General features: G+C 42.2%; 2 protein-coding genes across 12 annotated transcripts in view; one reads left to right on the top strand and one right to left on the bottom strand.

The window, feature by feature from the left end:
* SYNRG (synergin gamma) overlaps positions 1 to 9981 on the top strand; it is a 501862-nt gene extending 491881 nt beyond the window's left edge. For 6 of the 10 annotated variants that reach the window (XM_085649489.1, XM_085649486.1, XM_085649494.1 and 3 more), the window contains 2 exons: positions 1910 to 1945; positions 5959 to 9981. In XM_085649489.1, coding sequence (XP_085505615.1) covers positions 1910 to 1945; positions 5959 to 6090 — 168 coding nt within the window. In that variant the 3' untranslated portion in view covers positions 6091 to 9981. The remainder of the gene's footprint in view (positions 1 to 1909; positions 1946 to 5958) is intronic. The other 4 variants (XM_085649490.1, XM_085649487.1, XM_085649495.1 and 1 more) reach the window with 1 other exon arrangement.
* A 13484-nt stretch (positions 9982 to 23465) lies between these two features.
* DUSP14 (dual specificity phosphatase 14) overlaps positions 23466 to 24910 on the bottom strand; it is a 146906-nt gene continuing 145461 nt past the window's right edge. For both annotated transcript variants that reach the window (XM_085649484.1, XM_085649483.1), the window contains exon 2: positions 23466 to 24896. In XM_085649484.1, coding sequence (XP_085505610.1) covers positions 24201 to 24797 — 597 coding nt within the window. In that variant the 5' untranslated portion in view covers positions 24798 to 24896 and the 3' untranslated portion in view covers positions 23466 to 24200. The remainder of the gene's footprint in view (positions 24897 to 24910) is intronic.

The following is a 24910-nucleotide window of genomic DNA, read 5'->3' as shown; positions in this document are numbered from 1 at the left end:
TATCATATTTGTTCCTATATTGTCTAGTTGAAATGCCTCTAATATTTTTTGAACATACTAAACAAACAAATATTTGGGGGAGCAGACCCGAAGTGGAATCCCTACAAGAAGAAATTTCCTGCAAGAGCAAGTAGTTGGAAAAATTGAAATGTGGATCATTTTTAGGTTTCACCTAAGACAAGGTGCATGAACTGTTGGCAAAATTGTTTGTTAACAAAAAAGAAAAGCTTAAAACGATTTTAGAGTCCACCTATTACTTGCAATCGGTTGGCTTCTAAGCCACTCGTTTTCTTGCTTCTCATTGGTCCGCGCCTCCTGCTTCCATCTGGGGTTTTAATGTTGTCTCTACTGTGGAGCATGGACATAGTACGGCTTTCCTGTTTGCGGCGAGTGTCCTTCCACTGTCTACGTGTTCCTCCAGGTACTGTTTTTTTTTCCCCATGCAGTCTTTGAGAGTGCAAGGTACTCAACAGTCCATCTCACTCCGTGTTGCGCAATCCCTCCCACCCTCCGCGCTCCTCCAGATGTGTTGTTGCTGCTTCCTCCCTTCTCCCCTGTGCCTCTTCATGTTGCTTCCCCCCCGCACCTGCATCCTGATCATCCTGTTTTCTTGTGTTTTATGTCGATTTTAAGTTTTTATTCCCCATCTATAATGCTAATAGTATTTTACATGCCTTTCTGCTTTTTGTGACTCTCCTATTAATTCTTATTATTTGTTGACGTAGTAGAGCTCCAAGAAAAAAATTAATGTATTTTTTGTGTTTCTTTGCCTATACCTTAATATTAGGTTTTTTTTATGTAGTGTAAACCGATCCAGGCTCAATGCAGCTTCCAGAATCCACAGCCTGTCGGAAGATGTTTCTCATTACGGGCAGTCATGTAACAAGACTCTGCCTTTCTGGATATAGGTTGGGTCAATAATCATTTTGAATTCGAAGAAAGGCTATTAAAGATTTCCATCCATTACTCACAGTCCATTGTTTTACTCTAGCCCTCACAAGGATACATGCGTAACAGATATCCACAACATAACGTATACACCAAATGAGTGGATTAAGAATTAACACAGGAATCCAGTTGTGAAATGGCCACAATGAATGCATAGTTTTAATGGCTAGGATTCTGCCAGCATCGATTCACAACCTGTGCCAATCGCCATCAGACCATATGCAGCCAGATGCTTCCTAGCCTAGGGATGCCCCATGCCCCTCCTGCAATGCACATGCACGAGTGTGAGCTGATGAGGCCAGTGCTCTGGCAAACTAGGCCAGGTCATTCTAGTCCTTTCTGCGCTTCCAGGACTTTCTCCAAATCCGAAGTTCACTGCAGTAAATAAAGGCTTGTTGTCTTCATGACAGTCACCCTGGAAGCCATTGTCAGTCGACTTAAAGGAAAGTGCATATGAACATTAACGGTAGGAAGGACACTGTGTGTGAAGAGAATACAGGCAATGGGAGAGGACATTTGAGAATGACCATGCATTCACTGGTGAGAAAGCAGAGCAGGAAAAGTACAATTTCTTGATCATGGGGAGAGAAATATATAATTAACGCACATCAGTCTTCAGGATAACATTACATTTCATCGCTAGTTTATTATTACAGTTCAAAAAACAGTTAGGAAAAAGAAATAGGGTAATATCGAAATCATCTAAAAACTGTTTATGTTGAGATGAATAAACTGTGTTTGAAGTGTCTGAAACAAAGGAACGGCCAGGGCTCCAATGGAGGCACACAGTGGGATATCGTGGCACTTTACGCATGTAGCACTGTAAAGCATTTTTACATTGAGGTAGATTTTATAAAACCTTTGAAGGGCTGTCGAGAACCACAGCCACAGGGATGTATTGTCAGGCCACTTGTTTTGCGTCTAGATTGTTGCTGACTTTTGGTTTTAAACGTTATTTCAGAAAGAAGAAAAACCTGCTGAGGAGCCTCCTAAAAAAGTATGAACCAGTAGTGTTTCCCATTCTTTTTTTGGCCTCTTCGTCCTACATGACTGTGGAATGCAAAAGTGATTTTGGCCTCAGACAACCTCATTCCAAATGTCTCCAATCATAAACCTTCCTTTCTTTGTCATTTCTATAGTTGTAACATCTTAGACTCAATCAACTAATAGATGTGTGCGCACTGTAATTCATCTTTGCTTGTTTGCATGCCACTGTCACTCTAGGAGTGACCTCCGTTTTGTCATTTTGTTGGGTGTGTAATTCAGAATTGTTAGATTGGGAACAGAGCATGCATCTTGTACTTCCCATTGTATGAATTGTAGCAGCTTTACCTTTTGTGTGTAGTTATTACTAGTGTACAGCTATTAGTGTATGTGGTTATGGTTTCGCTGTTTAGTGGGGTTTGACCAATGGGGTAAAACAAAAATGGCCCAAAATGTTCTTCAATGTCCTGACAAGCGCAGAATAAAACGAACACTGAAAGGAAAACTATAGAAACAATCTTTAATAATAGTACACAGTAACCTATCTAGGAAGTCTTTGGCACCGACTCCTGAGCATCCCCTCTTTGCGTAGGCATCGGAATTCAGAATTGTACGGTTTACAGCTCCCATTAAAATAAAAATATGCAAGGATCTGAAACGGTGAAACGGTATGGTGTCTACTGTGACGTGGATTTTGGTGCGATAAGCACCAAAATGTTAACCCTCCCAAATCTTGGAATATGTTCACTTTATTGCACTCACCTTCAAAATGCAGTGCTGTCACTGAGGCGGTCGCACTATGCACCAGCCTGTGTAGGATGAGAAGCAGAGCTGTCCCTGGGTTTTACCCTGCACTCTGCTGGCTGACACGGAGGGGTATTACCAGATGTGCTGTTACATCATTCTGAATTCATCTGGCGGACGGACGGAGCATCTGTCCCTGGTGCCCTCTGGTGTGTACAGAGCAGGTGATGTGCTAGAGTCGGCCTCTGTGTTTCAAGCCTCTCCTTGTATTGGGAGTTATGTTAGGAGTATTTTTAAAGCGCAAACTGTTACCCGAAGGTGTCCTGGCGCTGTCTACACACCTCCCTATGAGACCTACAAATGAGGCCAGGATTAAACGCCAAATAGCCAGGTTTTTAAGGTTTTCCTGAATACCAGTAGATCAGTGCAATTTCTCAGATGGAATGGGAGGGCATTCCGTGCCTTGGCTGCCCCTGCTAAAAAACTCCTACCTCCCCAGCTGGCTTTTTTTTTTAGAGATAGGAACTGTTAACAATTTTGCTACCAGAGAGCGAAGTGGTCTATTGGGGACATACCAGTGAAACTGCTGCTTAAGATGATCTGGACCGATACCCTGAAGGGCTTTATAAACAGTACAGAGTGATTTAAACTGCACCCGTTTCTTAACGGTTAGCCAGTGAAGCCTTCTGATGTCACCGGAGACAGAGGCAAATTTAGCTGTCCCTGTGAGCAGTCTAGCGGCCAAGTTCTGTAGGGGTTGGAGTCTATACAGGAACCGCTCCTGAATATTAAGGTAAAGGCTGTTACAATAGTCCAGCCTCGCCATTGTTAATGCAGTGACTACTGTACGTTGATTTTCCTTAGGCAAAAACTTTAAGATTTTCTTGTAAGTTCTAAGAGTAAATGTGGTAGCCAAGACAACGGAATTAACTTGGTCCTCAAAATTGAGTTTGTCATCAATCAGGACTCCCAGGTTTTTGACTTTCCTAGTGGGGATCGGAAGCAAGCCCAGAGTCTGGCCACCAACTAGGGGTCCAGAACTTGGGGTCATTACCAAACAGAATGACTTCCGTTTTACCAGAGTTGAGTTTTAAACAGTTTTGGGACATCCATTTACCCACTGGTTCCATGCAATCGTGAAAACGTTTTGCTGTCCACATCTCTTGCCCTGGTAGCAGAGACACCACAATTTGAGTGTCGTCTGCATACGATGTTAAGAGCAAATCCAAAGGATTTGATCAGGGGGGCCAGAGAGGACACAAACATTAAAAAGGGTAGGGCTAAGAAGAACCCTGAGGAACTCCGCAAGGCAGTGAGAAAGGTTTAGAATAAAGTGCCGAGTGACACTGTTTGCATTCTGTCAGAGAAGAAATTCCCATGCTTTACCATGGACTCCACACCTGCACAGCCGGTCCATCAGCAGGTCATGATGGACCATGTCAAAGGCCGCAGACAGGTCTAACATAATCATTGCGGCCTTGCCTCCCTGGTCAAGTACGGCTCTAATTTCTTCTGTAGATTTTAAGAGAGCAGACTCCGTACTGTGCCCCTCTCTGAACCCATATTGTGTTGGATCCAATACTTGCGCTTCTCGTTAGTATGTGCTTAACTGTGTGTTCATGCTTTTCTCTACCAGTTTAGCTGGCAGGGGGAGGCGCGAGATGGGCCGAAAGTTATTAGGATCCTACGGGTCCAAGCAAGGCTTCTTGAGCAGAGGTAATACGGATGCGTTTTTTCCAAGCTTTGGGAAAGTGTCCTTCCTTGAACATCGCATTCATCATAGAGGTAAGAGTTATAACAATGCATTAGTTTTAAAACCGCAACCGGACATGGGTCATAAGGGGAGCCTGATTTAGTTGACATCAACGACTTATGAATATCCCTGGTGGATAAAGGAGCGAACTCTTCAAATATCAGATGGAGACCTGACCGAGATTTGTATCTCTCCCTGATGTCCAGGTGTTCCATCTGTTGTTGGACCATTAAATGTGGTGAAAATTGCCAGATTCTTCTGTAATAAGGTGAAGGCTATTTCATCACAAAGCCCTTGATTCGCGGGAACACTAAGAGTACCAGGGTACGCCAGGCTGGTGACTATTTTGAAGAGTTCTTTAGCCGAATTAATGGCAGAATTAATTCGGTTAGCGAAGAATTCTTTTTTAGTTGTTAGAAGTAGGTGTTTATAAGCCATCAGGCTTTGTTTATATGCCTCTTTCTGTGGAGTTATATCCCTTCCTCCACTTCCTCTCTAACAATTTACACTCCAGTTTCTGATCTTTCAGTTCCTGAGAGTACCATGGGGCGGAGGGCCATGCTCTATTGGAGTATAAGGGAGTGAGCCTGGCTGTCCCTCTCAGTTGTGAGGCAGCTCCGACAGCCAGAAGGAGCAGCTAGCTTCGGCCTCCCTTCGCTTTCCTTAGGACGCCTTTTCCTTAGACCACGACTCTATCAGGGCATTCGGCTCATGTTGTAGGTCCTTGTACCCGTTCTGCAAATCTTCATGCACCGGACATCTGTGCCCGCATTCAGTTGAAATATCCATCGGTGCCTGCAATCAGTTAAAATATCCACAAATTAACCCTTCCGGATCCTAGAAATGCATGTGTAGCTAATAGACTCCGCTTCCATTTCTGTGTATTGGTGGTTAGCGCTCGCACAAGCTGAGGCCAGCCATAAATTGCAGTGTCCAGGCCAAGTTTAATGGTCTCCATCACCCAACCCTTTGCCACAGTTTTGGAAAGCGTTTTTCTATTTAGTGTCACAAGAAATATACTCCGGTATATTGACACATAAGTAAGAGCCACAGAGAGCTCCATGCGCTTAGTTTAGGAGTGATGCAGCGAGCCCGAGATATTGCAGCTCACCACCAGAGTGCCTTTCTTTATGGTGGCACAGGCTTTGTTTTTTGGGGGCTTTTATGCCTTCACTTAAACCCTGTGTTTGTTGGCTCACATTCTTGCACTGTCTATAGTCCCTTCTTGGACCAGTAACCGGCAAGCTTTTGTCTTTTTGCCATTTGCTTACATAGAGGCTCACTGGCGCAAGTAAGCTCATTACTACTGAGCCAAGTTATATACATCCTCCTTTAATATCCTGCAGGACTTGAAGCCGGGTTTAGAGGTCTTGTAGTCAGTAAACACATTATAGCATGTTTGGCGGGTGTTACTTTATTGTAGAAGTAGCTATTGCACTATTAACTTGAAACATCCGATCATAAGCATTTTTAAGTTGCAAATGTGTCGCAAAGTAGAAGATTAATTGTTGTTTTTTTCTTTTATAAAGGCCTTCAATTCTGAGACTGATAACTTCAAGCTGGCTTATGGCGGACACCAGTACCATGCAAGCTGTGCCAACTTTTGGATCAACTGTGTTGAGCCTAAACCTCCAGGCCTCATTCTGCCCGACCTGCTGTGAAGATGTACGGTGCATATCAACGAGGAAAGAAAAACATTGATTGTGGTGGAAAGTCATTTGGTGGCAACGAAATATGAAGGATTTTTATCGCTGTTGCATCATGTACCTGGCAGTCCCAGATCCTACTGCAAATGCAAGTTCCCATGCCGAGACTGCCTGCATTCGGCAACACAGGTGTGGGCCAGTGGTTGGCAGTCAACTCTGCACAGTAGGAGCTGGATTGATTCCTCTTAAGTTCAAGCTTCAGACTGGAGATCTCAGGTCAGTACGGACTCCAGCTTGGGAACCTGCCTAACAAGACAGCTCCATATTGTGAGCTCTCTAATCGGGATGTCTCTGAAATGAGTACTCTCCAATCAGGGTGTTCTCCAGATTGAGAACTCTAGAATCAGGACAGTTTCTAGATTGGGGACTCTCCAACCAGGTCTTTTATGTTTGGGCTCAGGAAGGGTTTCCAAATGTTCCTCCACATACAGGCTCTGCTGCTAATTTATAGTAACTTTAAAGGTTGCGCTGTGCACCGCCGTTGGCAGAAGTTCTCTGGACAGCAGAGTTATGAAGGTGAAAGAAAACTGGTTTGAGTATCTGGAAAATACTCCCTGGAACTTGTACTCTTGTAGCTGACGCCTTTAGCTTGGTTTGATTTCCAGGGTACACATGTGATCTAACTTCCCTTCAAGAACAAGTTGAGGTGGTCTTTGGGGTTCCAGTTTGCTGCTGAAAGTGCAAGCACTGGGTCTACATGTAGATATGTTATAGAGAGTTGGAGAGCACACTATCGCCTGGGAGGGTAGCCGGGCGCTGCGTTAATAGAATAAAATATTCAGCAAGTTGCCTAATGAACTATAAGTCATATGTTCTTGGCCTGTATCATTTTAATAAGGATTTTATTTCATTTTAGACTTGTAGTGTGCTTCAGCCCCTAAAGACATTGCATTTGCTAATGATCTGTTGCTCCAGAAGGGAGGTAGAATCGTTTCTGTGTTGAGCATTTGCTGGTACAGGGCACTGTACACAGCCCGAAGCGTACGTAGGCAAAGAAAGCGAGGCCAGGAATTCCTATTTATTTTGTGAGGGTGTGGGTCACTGCTGCGTGGGAACGTTTATGGTCATATTTATTAAGGCTTTATTATTTAAGTGCAAAATCCTGTACCTTAAAATGGTCTGGTTGTTGAAAAGACGCGGTCTGTCTAGGGGCCATTTCAAAGTTGCTGTGCGTTAAACAAACCCGATACTTGCTCATCGTTGTCTATAGTATTCTAACTAGACAGAATATCACCAAACTAGCTTGCAAAATGTAGTGATTTGTATGCATGGCATCATCAAATTTTAAACGGAATAAGTCACCAAATTCCGTCTACCAAGAACAGCTTCTGCATTTTTTACCAAGTTTTGTGGTGAAACACTAGTGCAGTGAAAGAAATTTCCTGAACTGAAAGATTTTTTATTGACTGCTAGGTGTAATGCTGTATGCTTCCCAACATGGTATTCAGGTTAATACTTCATAAAACATGTCAACCAAATTTCATGTGCATTTTGAAGGAGGGCGCTTGCAAGCTTAATGGAGAAGCGAGATGGATTTTTGAGCTGTGTCCTCGCCTGAGTACTTTAAGATGACAAAACCTTCCACGCTGCACTTTTACTAAGGGGCCGGCGCCGGCCGTCCATCTGATTAAAGGGAACTTACTGGAAGTAGCCAAGTGTGGCTTGCTTAGATTAGACGGGGTTTAAAAAACAATTTCCCTTACTTTTGAAGCATACCAAGTTTCTCTTAATGTATTTTTAATCAAGGGAAGGCGAAACGAATTAAAAAATACTCCATGTATATAGCTGACCTTGGAAGGACTTCGTTTATATGCTTCATCTGGTTGTGTGGATCCAACACCTCTGTTTATGTCGAGGTACTCCAAACCATATTCCCAAAATTCTCCAATATTGTTTTTAAATGAGTATAATCGAATTCATTTGCCGTGCTTACTAGGAACTGATAAAGGTCCCTCGTTGCGCAGAAAGTTATTGCCAGTCGCTGTGCAGTAGTGCACCCTACTTAACATGGCGGATCTGAGCACTAATACGTCCACTCGTGCGTCATGTTACGTCGCTGTTAACGTCGCATCAGCCCTAGCTCTTCTGTTCTCCTAACCAACCAGGCTTTGCGTGTCCCTGGCAACTGTAACCAGGGTTACTGTGTTTGCCACACGGAAGCCTGCACGAGCGAGTTGGCTGTTGCCTAATTGAGAGCAGGTCGACACTGATCTGTTCATCTTTTGACCCTTACGGTTTGCACCTTTTGTCGTGCCGTAATTAAATTCATTCCCGCATGTACCTCCCAGCGGTTACTGAAAGTGCGATCAGCTGTGATTTGAACATAACTATCTTATTATTCCTTATACAGTGTCTGAAGCTAAAAGTTTCATTGTGTACTGTTTGGGTTTAGGTAATGGGTTTTAAACGTGATTCTTGTGCTTAGGTGCTTTGTTTTGAATTGAAACGGGTCGTTTTTAAATTATTATGCAGGTCTCCGATTTTCCATATTTCATTTCTGCTTGATTTAAGAATATTTCACAGGTGTTTTTCTTCAGTCTAGTGCTCTTAAATGAGACACATTGCCTGGTAATTCTATAAGTTCGATGCACTGCTTGAAGTTTTTTTGGTTGTATTGAAAACCCGATACACTTTTTTCTTATTTTTGTGCGTGTTATTTGTAACATATTTATTCGGGCACCTTTGACTGCCATTCTATGGCCGGAGGTTGGTTAAGACAAGGAGGGCAGATTCCAGACACCGCCGAATTTACCACATTTTTTTTAGCATGGGTCCAGTTTATTGCAGCTGCTACTTATTTCTATTTTGCAAGTTTAGGATCCTCAAAAAGGAGTTTTTTTTTTTTGCAGCAATATATCGCTATGTGCTTGACCCTACGAGAATCTCGCATTTCATTTGTGAATAGCAGTTCTTAATCCTTCTCTTTTTGTCCTTCTGAACTTCCCTTTTATTGGGTGGGTTATTTTTCCTCTCCTGCTTTGGAGTAGAAGCGAGAATGGTGTAGGTCGAGCAGAAAATAAGGCACCAACAGTGTAAAAGTTTGCATGCACTAGAGCAAAGTGGTGGTTCTTTGACAGATACATTACAGATTAATTTGACCACATCCTAATGTGAGACTTCATGGGCAGACATTGAGGACTCAGCCATTTCTGAGCCTGGCCACTGGTGAGTTGCTACAACAGGTATGTGAGCTTCAAAAACTACCACAAGGACAACAATCAAGAGAATGTGTGATACGTTTTTTACGCAAGAGTACCTAGTGAATGAGACCTGTGAATTTTACGTTGGAACCTGGCCATTGTACAGCTGATATCTTCCACACACATTAACCCTTGCCTCTTCTGTATACTCTTGGCTGTGGGCCACAGAAAGGGTTTCCGAATACTGGATCATCCAATTGAAAGGTACACAGATGGCTTTCTCTGAAAAGAATAAATGTAAGAGCCATTTCAAGGTGCAACACCGTGCTTTGGCGGGCATGTTGACTGCCCCAAACTTCCATTAAACACATTCCTTCCTTAGTCGTTTGCTGCTGTGGGCCCTCTTTAAATCCTTATTTTGCGAAGTGTTTATTCATAAATTCCAAAATATGTTCACAGCATGTAAGAGTTTAAAGTACTAGTTTAGTTAAAATTGGTTATTGCTCTTACAATAATGACGTGATGATATTGTTGGGTCTAAAATTGTGTATTTGCTGTGTTCGAGTAATGCTGACATGTAGAAGTTATGGTAGCACACTGTACTGTGTTTTTTTGCGTAACGAGTTTCATGTTCTATTTTAATGTTTCCTCGGCTCAAAGAGCAGACTATGTTCTTTATATTTTAATAAACAATGTGCTTCTTAAATACTTTGGGTGTTGTGATAATTAAAAATATACGTTTTGTATAGCATATTCAATTGGTGGCATAATGCTCCGAGTTAACTTTGACTTACAGAATTTTGAAACCTTTAGAGCGAGACTCTAGGGTACACTGCAGCACCAACTCAAACAATAAAAACAGTTCACAACCTCCAAGATACAATATGCACTGTGTTCTTAAAACATACAAAACAGAATACAGTGTGTAGTTCAGGGCATCATGTCGAGCTCTGGGTAAGGAGGAAAAGACAGACCCATTATGTATTTGTGCATGCAATTTTAGGTCCAGCCTATTTGTTGCGAGACATGTGGCTTACCAAGAACACAGATGGGCTTGGAGCCCGCCTATTTCTTACCACTGGTTATTTTTCTTGTCACTGTCATTTAACTGCTTCCTATTAGTATATCAGCATGCTGATCTTGTGTTTATCCCTCCCACTCAGCATTGCCTCTTTACCATCTCTTTGATTAGCTGGCATCACTGCTTACATTTCAATCGCTACTTTCTTCTTTTGTACTAAGCATGAATGCATGTGTTTCCGAGCAGACTCCATCATATACTTCTTACCCCCATCTCCAATGTTGCTTTCCCCGAGCCTCTGTGATGCTTCCACTTCCCTTGTTGCTCCAGAGCAACCCCCACCATCCCAGTGTTGCTTTGGCATCCCCAGCGGTATTAGTTTGGCACCCCATGCCCTCTCTAGTCTTGCTTCGTTCCATACAACCCCCCCATCCTCACCCCCACTGACTTTAAAAAAAAAACAATAAACACTTTTGTATGTTTTTATCTTTTTTTTTTTGTTACATATCCATCTCAGATAGTTAATGAAAAGAAGGGCGGGGGAGCACCCAGGTAATTTTAGAGGTGAGGGTGACCACATCAAAGGCTTTTTTTATTTTTTTATTAAACTACTTTAGCCATGCTCCATAGTAGCAGGGATGTTGTGCAGCTTGGCTTACCAAATGGCAGACAACGGGATTGAAAAGTGCAATTTATTGGCTTTGCCAATTCTTGTTGTCAAAATACTTGATCAAAACAGGTGTACTCTGCTGGCTTTTGTGGAGTTTATTGGGAATAAAATGGTAGATCTAGAGGTAAAAGCTTATTGTAGCTTGACATGGAATTGACGGAGGCAGAGCTGTGGGGTACCTGCATTGACTGTGCCTCTGTGAAGCATATTAGGCGACCGGGGGGCCCATGAGACAGTGAGTAACACCTTTCTGAGTGTTCTGGAGGAAACAAATATCCTGCTTTTCAGCCAAATTATTTATTTTAAATAAGGCTCCTTGTTTTCCTTTTTTACTGATTTTTACAGATAAATACAGACAGAAAACCATTTATTTTGCTGTCTGTATTTATTTTTAGATGTGGATAAAAACGGAAATTGGGCTGTTTTTGAGTGATTCTAAATGCTGTAAATCATGACTGCCCCAACAATAGCTGTGCGGATTGACAGGCAAGGGGATTAAAAAACATATAGGGATTTTAGTAAAGAGCCTTAAACAGTAGTAGATTTGCACAACCTTGATATTAAAATTTACATCTTTTCTTACAAATGCATATTTTGCCATCTGAGTATGTATATACAATTGAAACCTGTCAGGTGTTCAGGCATGAGTGCACATTAACTGGTTAAATAAATGCAGAAATATACACATTTCATCTTCATTTTTTCATAAAACCTATAATAAATATGGATCAATACAAGTAAAATTAGCAAAAAATAAATATGGATCAATACAGATGGAAATGACAAAAATATAAATACCATAAAATCGGGAGCTCTAATTTTAAATAATTGTGTGTATTCTTCATTCTAAATTGTGTGGCAGGGAAAATCTTATCTTTTGTTGGTCCATAAATATATTTGCTATATTTAGCTGTGCTTGTATGTTGACATTTGCAAGGATGACAGTCTTCGCTTTTTATTCAAATTCTACTGGCACCAAAGAATTAATGGTAGATATGTTTTAATAAAGTATGACAGCTAAAGTCCTACTTTTGTATGTTGACAATTTCCGCCCTGAGCTATATTTTTCAAACATTTAACTGCAGCCAATGAGCTATGTTTAAATGTATTACAATAATATTATGCTTCTGTTTTATGCTAGTTTAGGAGTTTCTTCTGAAGCGAAGTGGAGAATCCTGAAAAGGATGAAAGTTCTTTAAGGCAAAATTGCAAATTTTTCATTCAGACATTGATGAAATCTTAGTATGTGCCACGTTCTGAATTCTCACATTGAAGACCGCTCACACCCAGAGACAATCTTAACCATAAAAACTAAATGGCGCCATGCTAGTGTTATACATCTCTCCATCCCGACTAATTAATGGAGAAATGAGTCAAAAGCAGGTGCTCCACGAAATCTCACATATTTGTCGGAAACAAAAGCACTTTCACAGGGAAAATTAGATAGCTTAGACAAATAAAACTTGGTAGTGACATGCATCAATCTTGGCAAATTCAAGGCTGTTCCCCAAGAGGTTTTAAAAATAATGAATCTACAGTTCTAAGGGCATCATGTATACTGTGTTTGACAAACTGATACTGCAGTAAGATAAAACCTTAAACTTGGAATTTAAGATGTAGAATTTCATTACAAGGTCCTTTCTAATGGACTAGTAATTTTAGCCCGTTCCGTTACTATTCATTACGGACTGGTACAGAAACTCCAGGAGCTGGGGAAAACATCTCCTCATTTGCAGACGCATGCTTGCCCAGCTTTCATCTTGTGTGAGCAGCAGGAGTCCCCACAGGAAAATGTCTGAGTCAGCAGGTATGTTGTGTTACTTGTAACCCGTATGTGCCATGTAACCCCTACCTGCGCACACAGATTATGAACATCGTAAACGGGGACCTCCGTATTTAAACTCAGAGTTCACAATGTGTAAATGAAAAGGGGTGAAGTTATTTTAAAAAAGCATTACTGCTCTAAAACTTAACTTCGCTTAATCGGGCACAAGTTCATCAGCTTGCATGAAATAAGTTTATCGGAAGAGATTTAAATCTGTTTTAATTTTAATATCGATCGTGCACCTTTGTTTGCTTACACCACACACTTAAGTAGTAAATATCTTTATTCTATTTTACATTAAAGACCATAAAATCACATCATATACAGTTCATACATTTTTTTTATTTAAAAAGAAGAGTTAATTGAGGAAAACGAAACAGTCTCTTCAGGATCTTGGTTGAGTTACTACTATACAAGTGGTGTCTAGCAAGCACCTAAATCCTAAACATAAATCATGGAAAGCATCCCCAAGCAGCTATTTTTAGTGCAATTAGGAACCATATTATATCATTCCAGTAACAACCATACATATGTTAGAGTTTGATAAAGTGCGTAGTGCTAATAACATTTAACATCTAGAAAAAATTATACTAAGATTAAAATATTTACAAGTATAAAATTTCATTTGTAATATATTGCATTGTCAATTTAACCTACACGTGCCATACTCCTGTAGGCGGTTTATATTACACCTCTAACATATTTGATCAACTTAATAATAACATTTGCATGATATAGATTCCATCAATTGTAATGCCATGAAAGATGCCTTCTACATACTATCTTCATCTTCAATTCACTATGGTTCTTGCAGCCTGGCCTAATTGTTTTTATTAATAATTTTAAGTATCCTGCTTCTTGTAACCCATGCGTGAAGCAGGTATCTAGATTGGCCAAAAACCAAGTATACTGAGGTATCACTTTTCAGGATTCTGGTAACCTCACATAAGCAGGTTGCTGCTAGAATCCGGCAAATTGGGGTTAGCCATATTCTTCTTATCTCCTGATACATGGGACAGAAGAATAGAAAGTGCGTTTCTGACTCAAGTGCTGTTTCACATATTGGGTAGCCAGGAGAAATATCAACCCCATTCCAGTTGCTAACAAAACTATTAATTGGAAGAATACTATACCTACGTTTTAGGTATAATGTTTTAGTGAAGGGAGGCTCTATTCAATTTAAGAATTCCTCTTGTTGCATGTTATCTTTAATGTTGAGGAACCAACATGTCAGTTCCCCTGCAGTACTCTTATTGAGCCAGCTATCCGTAACATAGTTCCAGTAGTTCTTTTTTAGGTGGTTTACCAAGTTTTTTAAAATTTTGCCGGGGGTTTGCCATATGTCCGACATGCTAAGTTTATTCAGCCATGTCTTAATGTGATGAAACCACTTAATACTCCCTTTAGTGTCTAATAGTAATATATCTTGAATTGACTCTTTCAATGGTAGTGGTGAGTCGTTCACCCATATGCGCATCCAGTAGACTAATGGCCGGAGAGCAATTGCATGAGCAACGCTCTTTATTCCCAGATCTAGGCGCATGGATGCGAGTGGTGCATTTCGGGGAAGGTCCAGTACCGATCTGATGAAGTTATTTTTAACCTTCTCAATGGCTGCTACATTTGCATGCCCCCATAGCTCTGCGCCATATCGCGCTGCCCCTAATCCCTTTGCTTGTTACACCTGAGTGACTGGGATCAGTGGTCTGTAGCTTCACTTCTTTAACTTTTTACATAGAGCCGTTCCCACGTGTTGTAGTGAGAATTGTTTTTTTTGTATTTGGGGTTACCACAATAGTGTATTAATAAACATCACTCCTAAATAGTCGAATTGTTTGACTTCCTCAAGTATAGCTGAGCCCAATTTTATGCTTCGGTTAAGACTTATGGCGATTAAAAAACATGAATTTTGTTTTTAGGCGATTAATTTCCAATCCTTGTTCTTCACAGCCCCTCCCAAATTGGTCCACTAAGTTTTGGAGCCCCATCGGTGACCTTGAGATAAGCACACTTAAGTAATATGGATTAATGCTCATCTGCAATCCTTTTGTCAAACTTTGAGGATGAGAAGGCTTCAGCAGGATGCAAATGTGACCTAAAGATCGCACCCACAGATCCACAGCGAGCAGTCCATCCAATGAGCCCGTGGGCGCTCTGATTGACATTGTAGGAGTTCACAAACTGCTTGTAAGTTCCACCTGAGCAATCGGAATGGGTTTAAGACGTGTACAGTCATGAATCTGACCCAAAGAGATGATTTCTATTCAGTCATTTTAAAGTGTACCTTTCAGCGTGACTGGGAAAGAGAACTCCTGCCCCTAGACACCCTACGTGGTAGAACCCACTGGTTCTAATGGTGTTTTCCTTTCCTGAAGTTGTTTTTCCCCTTACCTCCAGTTGCCAACTCACACCAATCGTGCTGTGAGTTTTGGCACACTTATTAACGTGTTACAAAAAAGAAACAGTGCACTGAGGCGGTCTCGGCATCAAATTTTATTTATGCATTACATTTTTAATGGACTGTTGCTATAGTCTGTGTTGAATCAATTTCGTTTCTTAAAAATATTAGTTATTACACCCCCTTCCACCAGAGTACGTAAAATAGAATGAAAGCAGATCATTAAATTGCTATAGCTTAAATTTAAAACAGTTAAAAATAAGAATTACGAAGTCAGATATAAATTCTAACATTTTCTAATTGATGAAAAATGCTTAACGGACACTTAATTGCCCAAATACCACGCAGTGTGGTAAGCAGAACATATTTCTAGTTGCCAATTTCTGTATCCATATCACAGCACTTGCCAGTACATTTAACACACTTTACTGTTAGCAAATTGTTTTGAAGTACGTATAACTCCAATGTTTCTGGCAGATCATCTGATGTCTGTAAAAGTGCGAACTGAGAATAGTAAAGCCTTGAGCAAATAAATAAAAAAATCCAGCAACGTCATCAGTCATGTACTGGCTGGATTCATTGTTTGTAGAGCTGGATAATGATTTTAGATATGACTCATTTTGAACGATTCTGAGATATGGATTGGCATTCTAAAAATGAATGCAGGCTAACGTGTGACTGGTGCTGCTTTCTAGTGTAATATTTCCCTCATGGCATGTAACCTATACGTTCCTTGCTCTTACTGTCAGTTCAGCACTTAAGATAACACAGGAAAAAATCAAGTATGCAGATTTTTGCTGTGTTTATTTAAATGAATGTTTGTGATTGCAGATAATCATTAACTGTACATAATCGGTATATGCATTCCCCATAAGTCCATCCCTTCATTGCTACTAGAAGCATCTTTTTCACATCCAACGCCTTGGAGATTAAGGAAGTAATCAAATATCCAATCAGCCTGTAGAGCTCTTCCGAGGCTGTTGATCAAGTAGTGCACACAGACACTTGCTATTAAATTCAAGCTTGTCCCAATGATTAAGTTCTGGGCTGCCTACAGTAGGCAATTACACAACCTCTGATTTAAAAAAAGAAAAAAAACTAAACGCTGATCCAGAGATTCATCCAACTACAAGCCAGTCTCTTACCTCCTTCATGTGTGCAAAATTCTCACATCCAAGCTCTCAGGAGTACATGAAACAAAAGGATCTCTTCTACTAACACGTCCGGATTCAAGCCCTTAACAAGAAGAAACCACAGTAGCAAACAGTATGTCAAGCTCCTAGCACTCAACCAGAACTCAGTCCTAAAATGTCTCAACCTTTCTACTTAATATGACACCGCTGGCCATACTGTATTTTAAAAAATAATAAGGCACTAGATCAAATCTTTTCGTAAGGTTATCAAAAAGAATATAGCGAATCAAATCTGCAGGACAAAGGGCCCATCCAAGTGTTGGGTTAGCACTATTGTCACTGCTCTGCAACCACCACAGATGGAACCCCTTCGGCTCCAGTTGGCTGACATGGATGTCCATGTACAACAGTATCCAGACAATACCTAGCGCTACACAAAGGTCTGACGAGGACATGATCTAGACAGTCTGAAGTACTTCCTCAGTACGATTTATACATGGATGTCAACCGTGTACTTCTAACTGAATCCAACTTGAAAAAGAACGGTAACGACACCGAACTGGAGCGCGACAAACAAATCCGAGTCTGATGGCGGAAAAAAAACAATCTGAAGATGAAGTCGATGCCCGTGCGCACTATTGTCCAAAGGAGGAGTCACCTATCCCGTGACTTCCAAAGACTTGTTCCAATACAACAACAAAGTGCAAACATCCGAGCCCAACACCAGATGGCGATCTATGCACAGTGTGTGAATCTGCAGCTCTACATGCCAAGAACAGACGCATACTGGTAAGTAGCATTTTCCTTTTAGAATCTGTTCTCTTTAATGCTGGTGAAGGCAACATCCAGCTAATAACTGTCTTAGACACACCTCACCCCTCAAAGAGTGTCCTCTCTATTGTGGTCCACCTAATCAAGGGTTTTGGAATATACAAGTCGCATCTATGCTAAAAGAAGTCCATGTCTCTCTGGGATCCCTGCATCACTTTTATTATCTTTAAGTGGGTGAACTCAAGCACTCCATCATCCCTGAACACAGACCTCTGCAGTGTTCTTTTAATGTTCTCAGCAGCATTGCCACACTTAAGAAATGATCGATCCCAGGGTAGAGCCGGCAGACTTTATCCCTTCTCCACTCCTGAAAAGAGAAGAGGTCTTATCTCGTCTAACCACACTGCAGTGGGCCCACCCAATCACCGGCTCCACCGCCTACAGGAAGTCCCTCCAACCCTCCATTTTATGTTCCACAATGCACTACTGTGATCCCACGTGTACCTCTCCTGTTTTCTCATTATCTCTAGTACAGCCCTCTAATACTTTGTAACTTGGTTCATACAGTATAAACCTTATCCATACATAACTCTACGTTTCTGAACTCCACTGCCAGTTTTAAATGTATGCTGATGTCACAAAATACATCCGAGTCAGGTGATGGAACCACAGCGTTAAGAAAATTACAGTGGCTAAACAATGTATGTATACATAAAAAGTGATATTTTACATGTCATGGTCTAGATCACTACGGGATGGACCAGGGTGTTTGGAAAGTATGGTACAATCCTATTTCAGTGCCCCCTCCTTGAGATTAGCTATGCTTCCAACAAATTAAATTACACATCTGGGCTTAATGTTTCACTTAAACCTGTTTGTAGCCCCCACCCCAAATTAAAGGCATTCAGTAAAAGGACCAATTTCAACTATTCCTTCTCTGTTTGTCCAACCACTGATCCAAAATACACATTGTGTGGAACTGAGAAGAGCACAGAGTATGGCACAGTCTTTTTTTTTGTTTTGTTTTAATCAAAATGTGGTCTCACAAGTCTTCCCCTAAAACTCGCTGACAGGTAATGGCAAGTGCAGAATTAAGCTGCCAGTCAAATGAAACGAAACTGCCTGTATTGTGATGAAACTAAACCCCTGAATGAACTCCCCTGGCTTCCATGGAGGGAGGGGGGTCGGTGTTAGGTTAAAGATGTGTGCATCATGCAATAAGTTACTTTAGCAGGATGGCTCAAGCTACATCTAGGACCCAGCCACTCACACTGAGGAATCTCAGATCAGCCAAACACAAGACCATATGCCAGGAGGAACTGAAATGGCAAAGCCATGGTGAAATTTATTTTGCTTTACCTCTGGAGCTCAAACTTACAATCTACTTTTTAGGGGACCTCTTAAAACAAGCCACCACAGCTGTATCCTGTAATGTCCGTATTTTTCTAGGAAGTCTGAACAACCTATAAAGAAGTTGTACTTTACGTGCACTAACCGCATGTGATACATGTACTTTACGTGCACTAACCGCATGTGATACTATACATGACTACATATTGCACAAAAACATTTTTTGCAATGCAACGTCTGGCACAAGATAAAACACTTCAAATAAAACAGTGTCATCTTCTTTTTATGAGCTCATACCCTTCAACATTAGCATTTCACTGGAATGTTAAGAGCTGGGCAGCCAACTGGACTTCTCACGATACAGCCAGTAGACAGTGGTAAAACACTGCTCCGAATTTATAGCGTACAGTGTATGCACAGCACTGTGACTGACCTGAGGATGAGTGACATTCACTTGGTAATGGTAGTTACTGCCCCTTGTCCTCCCATTGTGCACCAGTCTGTGGCTTGGAAACAAGTCAGTGGAGACCAGTAGATAGCATTTTTGATATCTGTCTGGCTGTGATTAAATATGGAACTCGACATAAAGAGCGACTGACATTGCAACTTTAATCTTACCCCTATTCCCAGTGCTTAATATGTAAAAAAAAAGATATATCTATATATATATGTGCCAGTGCTCTCGTCAGGAGGCCACTGCACCACCCATTTCCCTGCCATGCTGCCAATGATAGTAACAACATAACTATGAACCACTACAAGTGTGACTTTTTGGACTATTCCAGGCCCCCATAGTTATAGAATGGCTTAGGCGGCAGGTAATAGTAATTTGTAAGGTATATTTAATTAATAATTAACTGTTGTTGTGGTCATCTCTAAATTAGCCTGACAGCGCCACCTTGTGGCAGACTGTCACAAGCACCGATGTTGACAATTAAGGGCTGGGGCCGAGCACCGGAAACCACAGGCTCAAATTTAACACTGCTTATTCCGTTCTGAATTCGGAAGATGCACATTGAAACTGAATGTAAGATTGGTTTCACATTTTTTTAATTTTGTTTTTACAGTACCGTACTCCATTGTGTGATATAAAATATTTATACACGGAGCACCACACAGTTGACTAAGCCAGACCCTATTTTGTCACCTTCCTCTGAGGGACTCTGCCCAACTTCCAGAAATGGAACGGTCTATGGGATGGGGCCAGTGGTATCCATGGCTGTATTGAATCCTTTAAAACATATGAAGGTTGCTGGAAATATTGACTAGAGTTTTGTCTTTAGTTAGTTGAAACTTAACGTTATCTTAAATACAACAGGTTGAAGACAACTTTCTACCATTTTTAGTAGACTCCACCACAAGAAGAATAGATTAGGTAGCACATACACAAGCAACAAAATGTAACCGCTTGAATTGTGAAAATCTCAAATTAGTCTAAAGTTATAATCATGGAGCAAATGTCTGTTCTTGTGCTAAGGGACCACTGTGGAAGTTAATGGAACCGTGAGGCTGGTCACAAGGCATCAAACTAGAAAGTGGTGGGAGCCCTCAACAAAAGCACCTCTTTTTTGCCAGTATTCATCAAGAGCCTGTTAAGGCTCATCCACGTAAGAATCAACATGGGACACACTTGTAAAAAAAAAATAATAATAATAAGTGTGAATGGTGGCCACCTAGTTATCCAACCAAATAAGGAGTTAGGTGTCATCAGCGTTGCAGAAGAAAAAATGGAGGCCAGCGTCACTAATGGATTCACAGGAGTAGACTGAAAGCAGAATGGACAGGAGTGATGAAAATAGCCTGGGTGCTTTACCAGACAAAGGATGTAAATCAAGTTAGATATTGCAAAATGGTGGAGTGGTAGTCCAAAGCCGCGAAGGTCTAAAAGAATGAGGGGGTGGGGCACAACTGTTTGCTTCAAAGGTCATAAGGGCAGACATAAGTACGGATTCTGTATGATAGCTGGAAGGGGATTCAGGAACTGTGAGGGCGCTCAGCTGAAAGCACTCACAATCTTGGAGGGAGACTAACAGTGAGAAGATGCAATACTCAGCATGCACACAGGAAGGGCCGGACTGGGAACCAAAACCGGCCCTGGCAAAGTGCTCGGCCACCCCCCACTGGGGATTGAGGGTGCGGCCGGTTTTGTTACAGGGCCGATTATGCTGCAAAAACGTCCCCCCAGGCGTGCAAAACCGCCCCCCACCCCTGCGGCGCACCGGGGTATTGCCTGGTGCCCGCTACGGCCAGTCCGGCCCTGCACACAGGAATCCACATTTGTCTGTATATTACAATCACAATTGTCTGCTTCCAAATGGATGACTTGCAGCTCTGAAAGACTGGAGCAATGCTATTTGAAGCAAGCACCGATTCATAGACCCGTGGTGCGGGGGAGTAACTGGCCTGTCAGACCTCTTGAATGCGTGAGAGCAGCAGGGGGTGCGGGGGAGTCAAGGGAGGATACAGTAGCTGCATCCTTGGGGGTGTGACTGAAATAAAAGAGGAGACTTGAGTTTGTCATAAAGAAAAAAATTGGAAAGCTCAGTGCAGAGCTTCTTAGGCGCAGTGATCAATGCAAATCCACCGGCTGACAGACGCACAAAAATCTGCTGTGCTTCGATTTTGGCCACGCTCTCGGCTTTTGTTTGGAATCACTTAAAGCAAGAAGTGATGAGGGCTCCTTTGGAAAATCTGCTGACTCACTGCATTTGCTCATGCCTTGACTTTATGGTAGAAGTCCTTATTAACCAGCTTCAGGAAGCAGGTGTGACGAGTCTGTATATTGTGCTCATGATCAAGGGGAGTACCTTTTCTATAGCATATTGCAAGCCATGTTTTATTCTTTGAATAGCTACATCTTTGAGGTTGCAAGATGGTAAAGCAGGAAAAGACAAAAACCTCCAGTAGGTGCCCAAACAGTGCAACTTAAGAGGTTATGGCTGTGACAACAAGGTTGCAGTTTTACTGGTGACTGGAGTCAAGACAGTCCGCGGTGTCCCTTGAGCGCACGCGCCCTCTTTCTCCACCTCTCTAATATCTATATTGTTTGTATGGGTCACCAGAACCTCGAGATGGCAACATAGGATCAGATGCCATGGTACTGGTTCTGTATGTTCTGTAACATGTTTTTTTGGGATAGTTAGCTTGAAAAGCCTGTTTTCTTTTAAGTACCTCACACAATGTGAACTGACTGGCATTAGAATGCTTTTGGTGTTTAGCTTCTTGAAGGCATCGATTAAAAAAAAAAAAACATGAGGAATGCCAGGGTCAGTAGATTTAGGAGATTCTGTGGCTGCAGCATATACTTCGCAGATTACACCAAAAATATTTTATCTCAGAGGGATGAAAATAATAGCAGAATGTGCTGCATACTTTGCATTTTTGTCGCATCATTTTGTCCTCCATGCTGCATAATACTAGTTGCCCAGACAAAGTTAATAATAATTCTTGGATTTGTATAGCACAGCTAATTACCCATGAGGGTGTCTAGGTGCTGTCCATAGGCACAGGGACATTAAGTGATTTGCCCAGAATCACCAGATGTTGAGCTAACGCAGAGACTTGAAGCTGGATCCCCAGCTCCAAAGTCGGCAGCTCTGTCCGTTGCGCCACATCTCCCAAAGTTAAAGCTCTACAGAGTGGTTTGGGGCAGTCATTATCATGAGGAAATCTGTATTTCACAGGCTGCTGTGAAATATTTCATAGTTACCTGTTAATTATGGGTTTTTTTAATACAACAAAAACATATAACATACCCAAGATAACATTTGTGGGTTGGTTTATAAATATTAAAATATATGTGGCTAAATTGTGTGTGTGCCTTTCTCTGCTTTATCTAAGATGTTGTCGTACACTTGTGCAGAAAGACCCTCTAAATGGTTTGTTTACATTTTCGCATTTACCCAGTTTTTCACTTTGCAAAGATTAATTCCAGGTTTTCAGTCGTTGGCTAGAGAGGCCACATTTACGAAAAAAGGGACTGTGACGTCGGTAACAGGTAGGCTACTTTTTCAGTGATTAGAATAGTTCCATCCTACAATGTAGAGACATACAGGGCTATAAGGACATGAAGAAGTTACTGAACAACCATAATCTGATCCGTGGCTGGCTTTTGAAGCCCAGCTAGCCTTTCACAGTCCCCGCCTCAGGATACCTCACAATCTACTTACATGCCCGCCTATCTATCTCTACAGCCCAATAGTATCCTGTCAACGGTCTTGTGTTTTTGTGCCTCATTTGGTAAAGCACCCTGTAGCGAAGCAGTGCAGAAAAGGAAACATGGCTTAGCATAGCTAATAATATCTCGAAGTCACATTAGATAGCAAATTTCAGATCAGAAAGTGTGTGCATTAAAAAACAAAGCTTTGCCAGGGATGTTGGCCTAGTTACCATTATTAACCACAGAGAAGGGTTTTGGTTTCCAGCAAATTAGAGGTGGCTATTTCTCTTTTGTTTACATCTCTGTGTATGGAGGTGCGGCAATGTTCTTCGAAGTGACAGCTGTTACTGGGAAAGCAATCGTGAGCATATCGAGTGGTACAATAAGATGATACCTGCAGGCAGCAGCACGATGGAGTGTAGCAGGCAGAGTCTGACATGCACAGGCAGTGCCCTGACACGCACCCCGCCAGAAGAGAGGAGGCGAGCCAGGACTGCGGCAGGGGAAGCCGCTCCACCGCTACTGAAGAGCCCCTCAGGCTGGCTGCATGCCAGACTGGTGGGTCATGATACTCTCCGCTACGAGGGAACCATAGGCCTTCCATCCCCGAAACTAAATCCATCCGGACTGCTTGCCGGACTGAAGTGTGCGCTCAGACTATTCAACCAGCACCCTTTATGGACAAAGATGGCTGACACGTGGCCTGTGTTGGGTGGGTAGGTTTATGGTTACTTTGTTAGTATTTGGGGCGCCTTACTTCACAAAACCAAAGGCTCGCAAAAATACTTAATAAATAAAGGCTGGTAATGAATAGCTGTTTTTGTCCAGTGCACACAAACTCCCCCCCCCCCCACCCTCTAGATAAGTGTGTGCAGAATGTGAATTTACTGCTCGTGAAAAGCGCTGTATGGAGAGAGGTGGAGGTCCTCCTTAGCAGTGCTTGCCTCTTCATGCTGCCCACCAATGTGCATCAACTACTGAGGCTGGCGAGAAAATAGGTCCGACTCTACTCAGTCAAACCTTGGTCTCTAGGTCAAGCCTGTCAACTTTGGCATCCACTGCTTGTGTGAAGAGGACACCCGTCAGCAACGTTGAGGATACCAACTCAAGAGTAAGGCGTTGCCGCTGCCAGAAGCCTATTACAGGTTACAACTAGAGATCCAGCTGGAAGTCATAGCCTCATGCCAATCCATTGAGCCCCCTCCCCTATCTTATGACTGAAGACGACAGCCAGTTGAGTCAGATTTATACTATTGGTGGAAGGTTTCAAGAGTCTTATCGCAGTCTACTGAAGCTACTTTACCAAAAAATGTTGACCAGTGCCCGACATTTGCACAGGCTCTGCAATGTTGTTCTTGCCAATGTTTTATCACTTGCCGAGTAGTTGCGGGAATTGTTGAGAGAACAAATCTGCCACTTTTCTGACACGCTGCGGCTCTATCAGATCTTAGTGTTGTCTAAAAACCCAACTGCATCTGTTTGGGCTCTTTGACCTGCTTACATTTCATACAATGCTCCATGCGTAAGTTGCCCTCACAGACCAATCTTATCTAAAGGATCTCTCTTCTGCGTGCTCTTGTGAGAAAGGGGCAAGTGTGTTAAATCCCCCAGTAAGGGAAGACGCTCCTCCTCTCTTTCTCGTAAATGTCTGGCATAACACCATATGGTGTGTGTACCATTTTTACAGTACTCTGTCCAAACAGTTTGCGCTCGTAGTCTATCAGCTGCTTCCAGAATCCCACGTTGGGTCTGATGACGGGCCGCCTTGCCTTGACCCAGTTGTAGGCCTGCACTAGGGTCACCTTGTGGTATTTCATAAGATAGGCGATACAGAGCGAGGCAGATCGACTCACTCCCGCGGCACAGTGTACCAGAGTGGCACCATGTTTCCGGGCTATGCTGTGGATCTTATCAGCAACGCTGTCAAAATATAAAGAAATTGGAGCATGAGGCATGTCCGCCAATGGGGCCTTTACATATTCAAACTGGGGCCAGTTAAAGTTTGGGATCTCAATGGTGGCATTGATGATGCAGGTGATGCCCCGGGACAGTAGCAGAGTTCGGTTGGAAGCCACACTCCCCCTACCAAGGTAAAGAGAAGAGGTGATCTCTGCAATGCCCCCAAGTGACCCATCGGAAACCAGACGGGGAGGCAGGAAGGTCCTCTGGAGGTAACTGTGGCTTCTTGAACTCATTGGACTGGTTATCGCTCACACTTCCATTGTCAAGAGGTAGACATTAAGGTGACTCTCCCGTCGGATGTTCACTTTCCCAGCTTGGCCGATTCAGATGTCCTGCAAAATTAAAC

This window comes from Triturus cristatus, chromosome 3_2 (assembly GCF_964204655.1).
Source record: "Triturus cristatus chromosome 3_2, aTriCri1.1, whole genome shotgun sequence".
In the NCBI taxonomy this organism is placed as follows: Eukaryota; Metazoa; Chordata; class Amphibia; order Caudata; family Salamandridae; genus Triturus; species Triturus cristatus.
The sequence above is the reverse complement of the archived record's forward strand: the minus strand, read 5'-3'. Positions and strand labels throughout refer to the sequence as shown.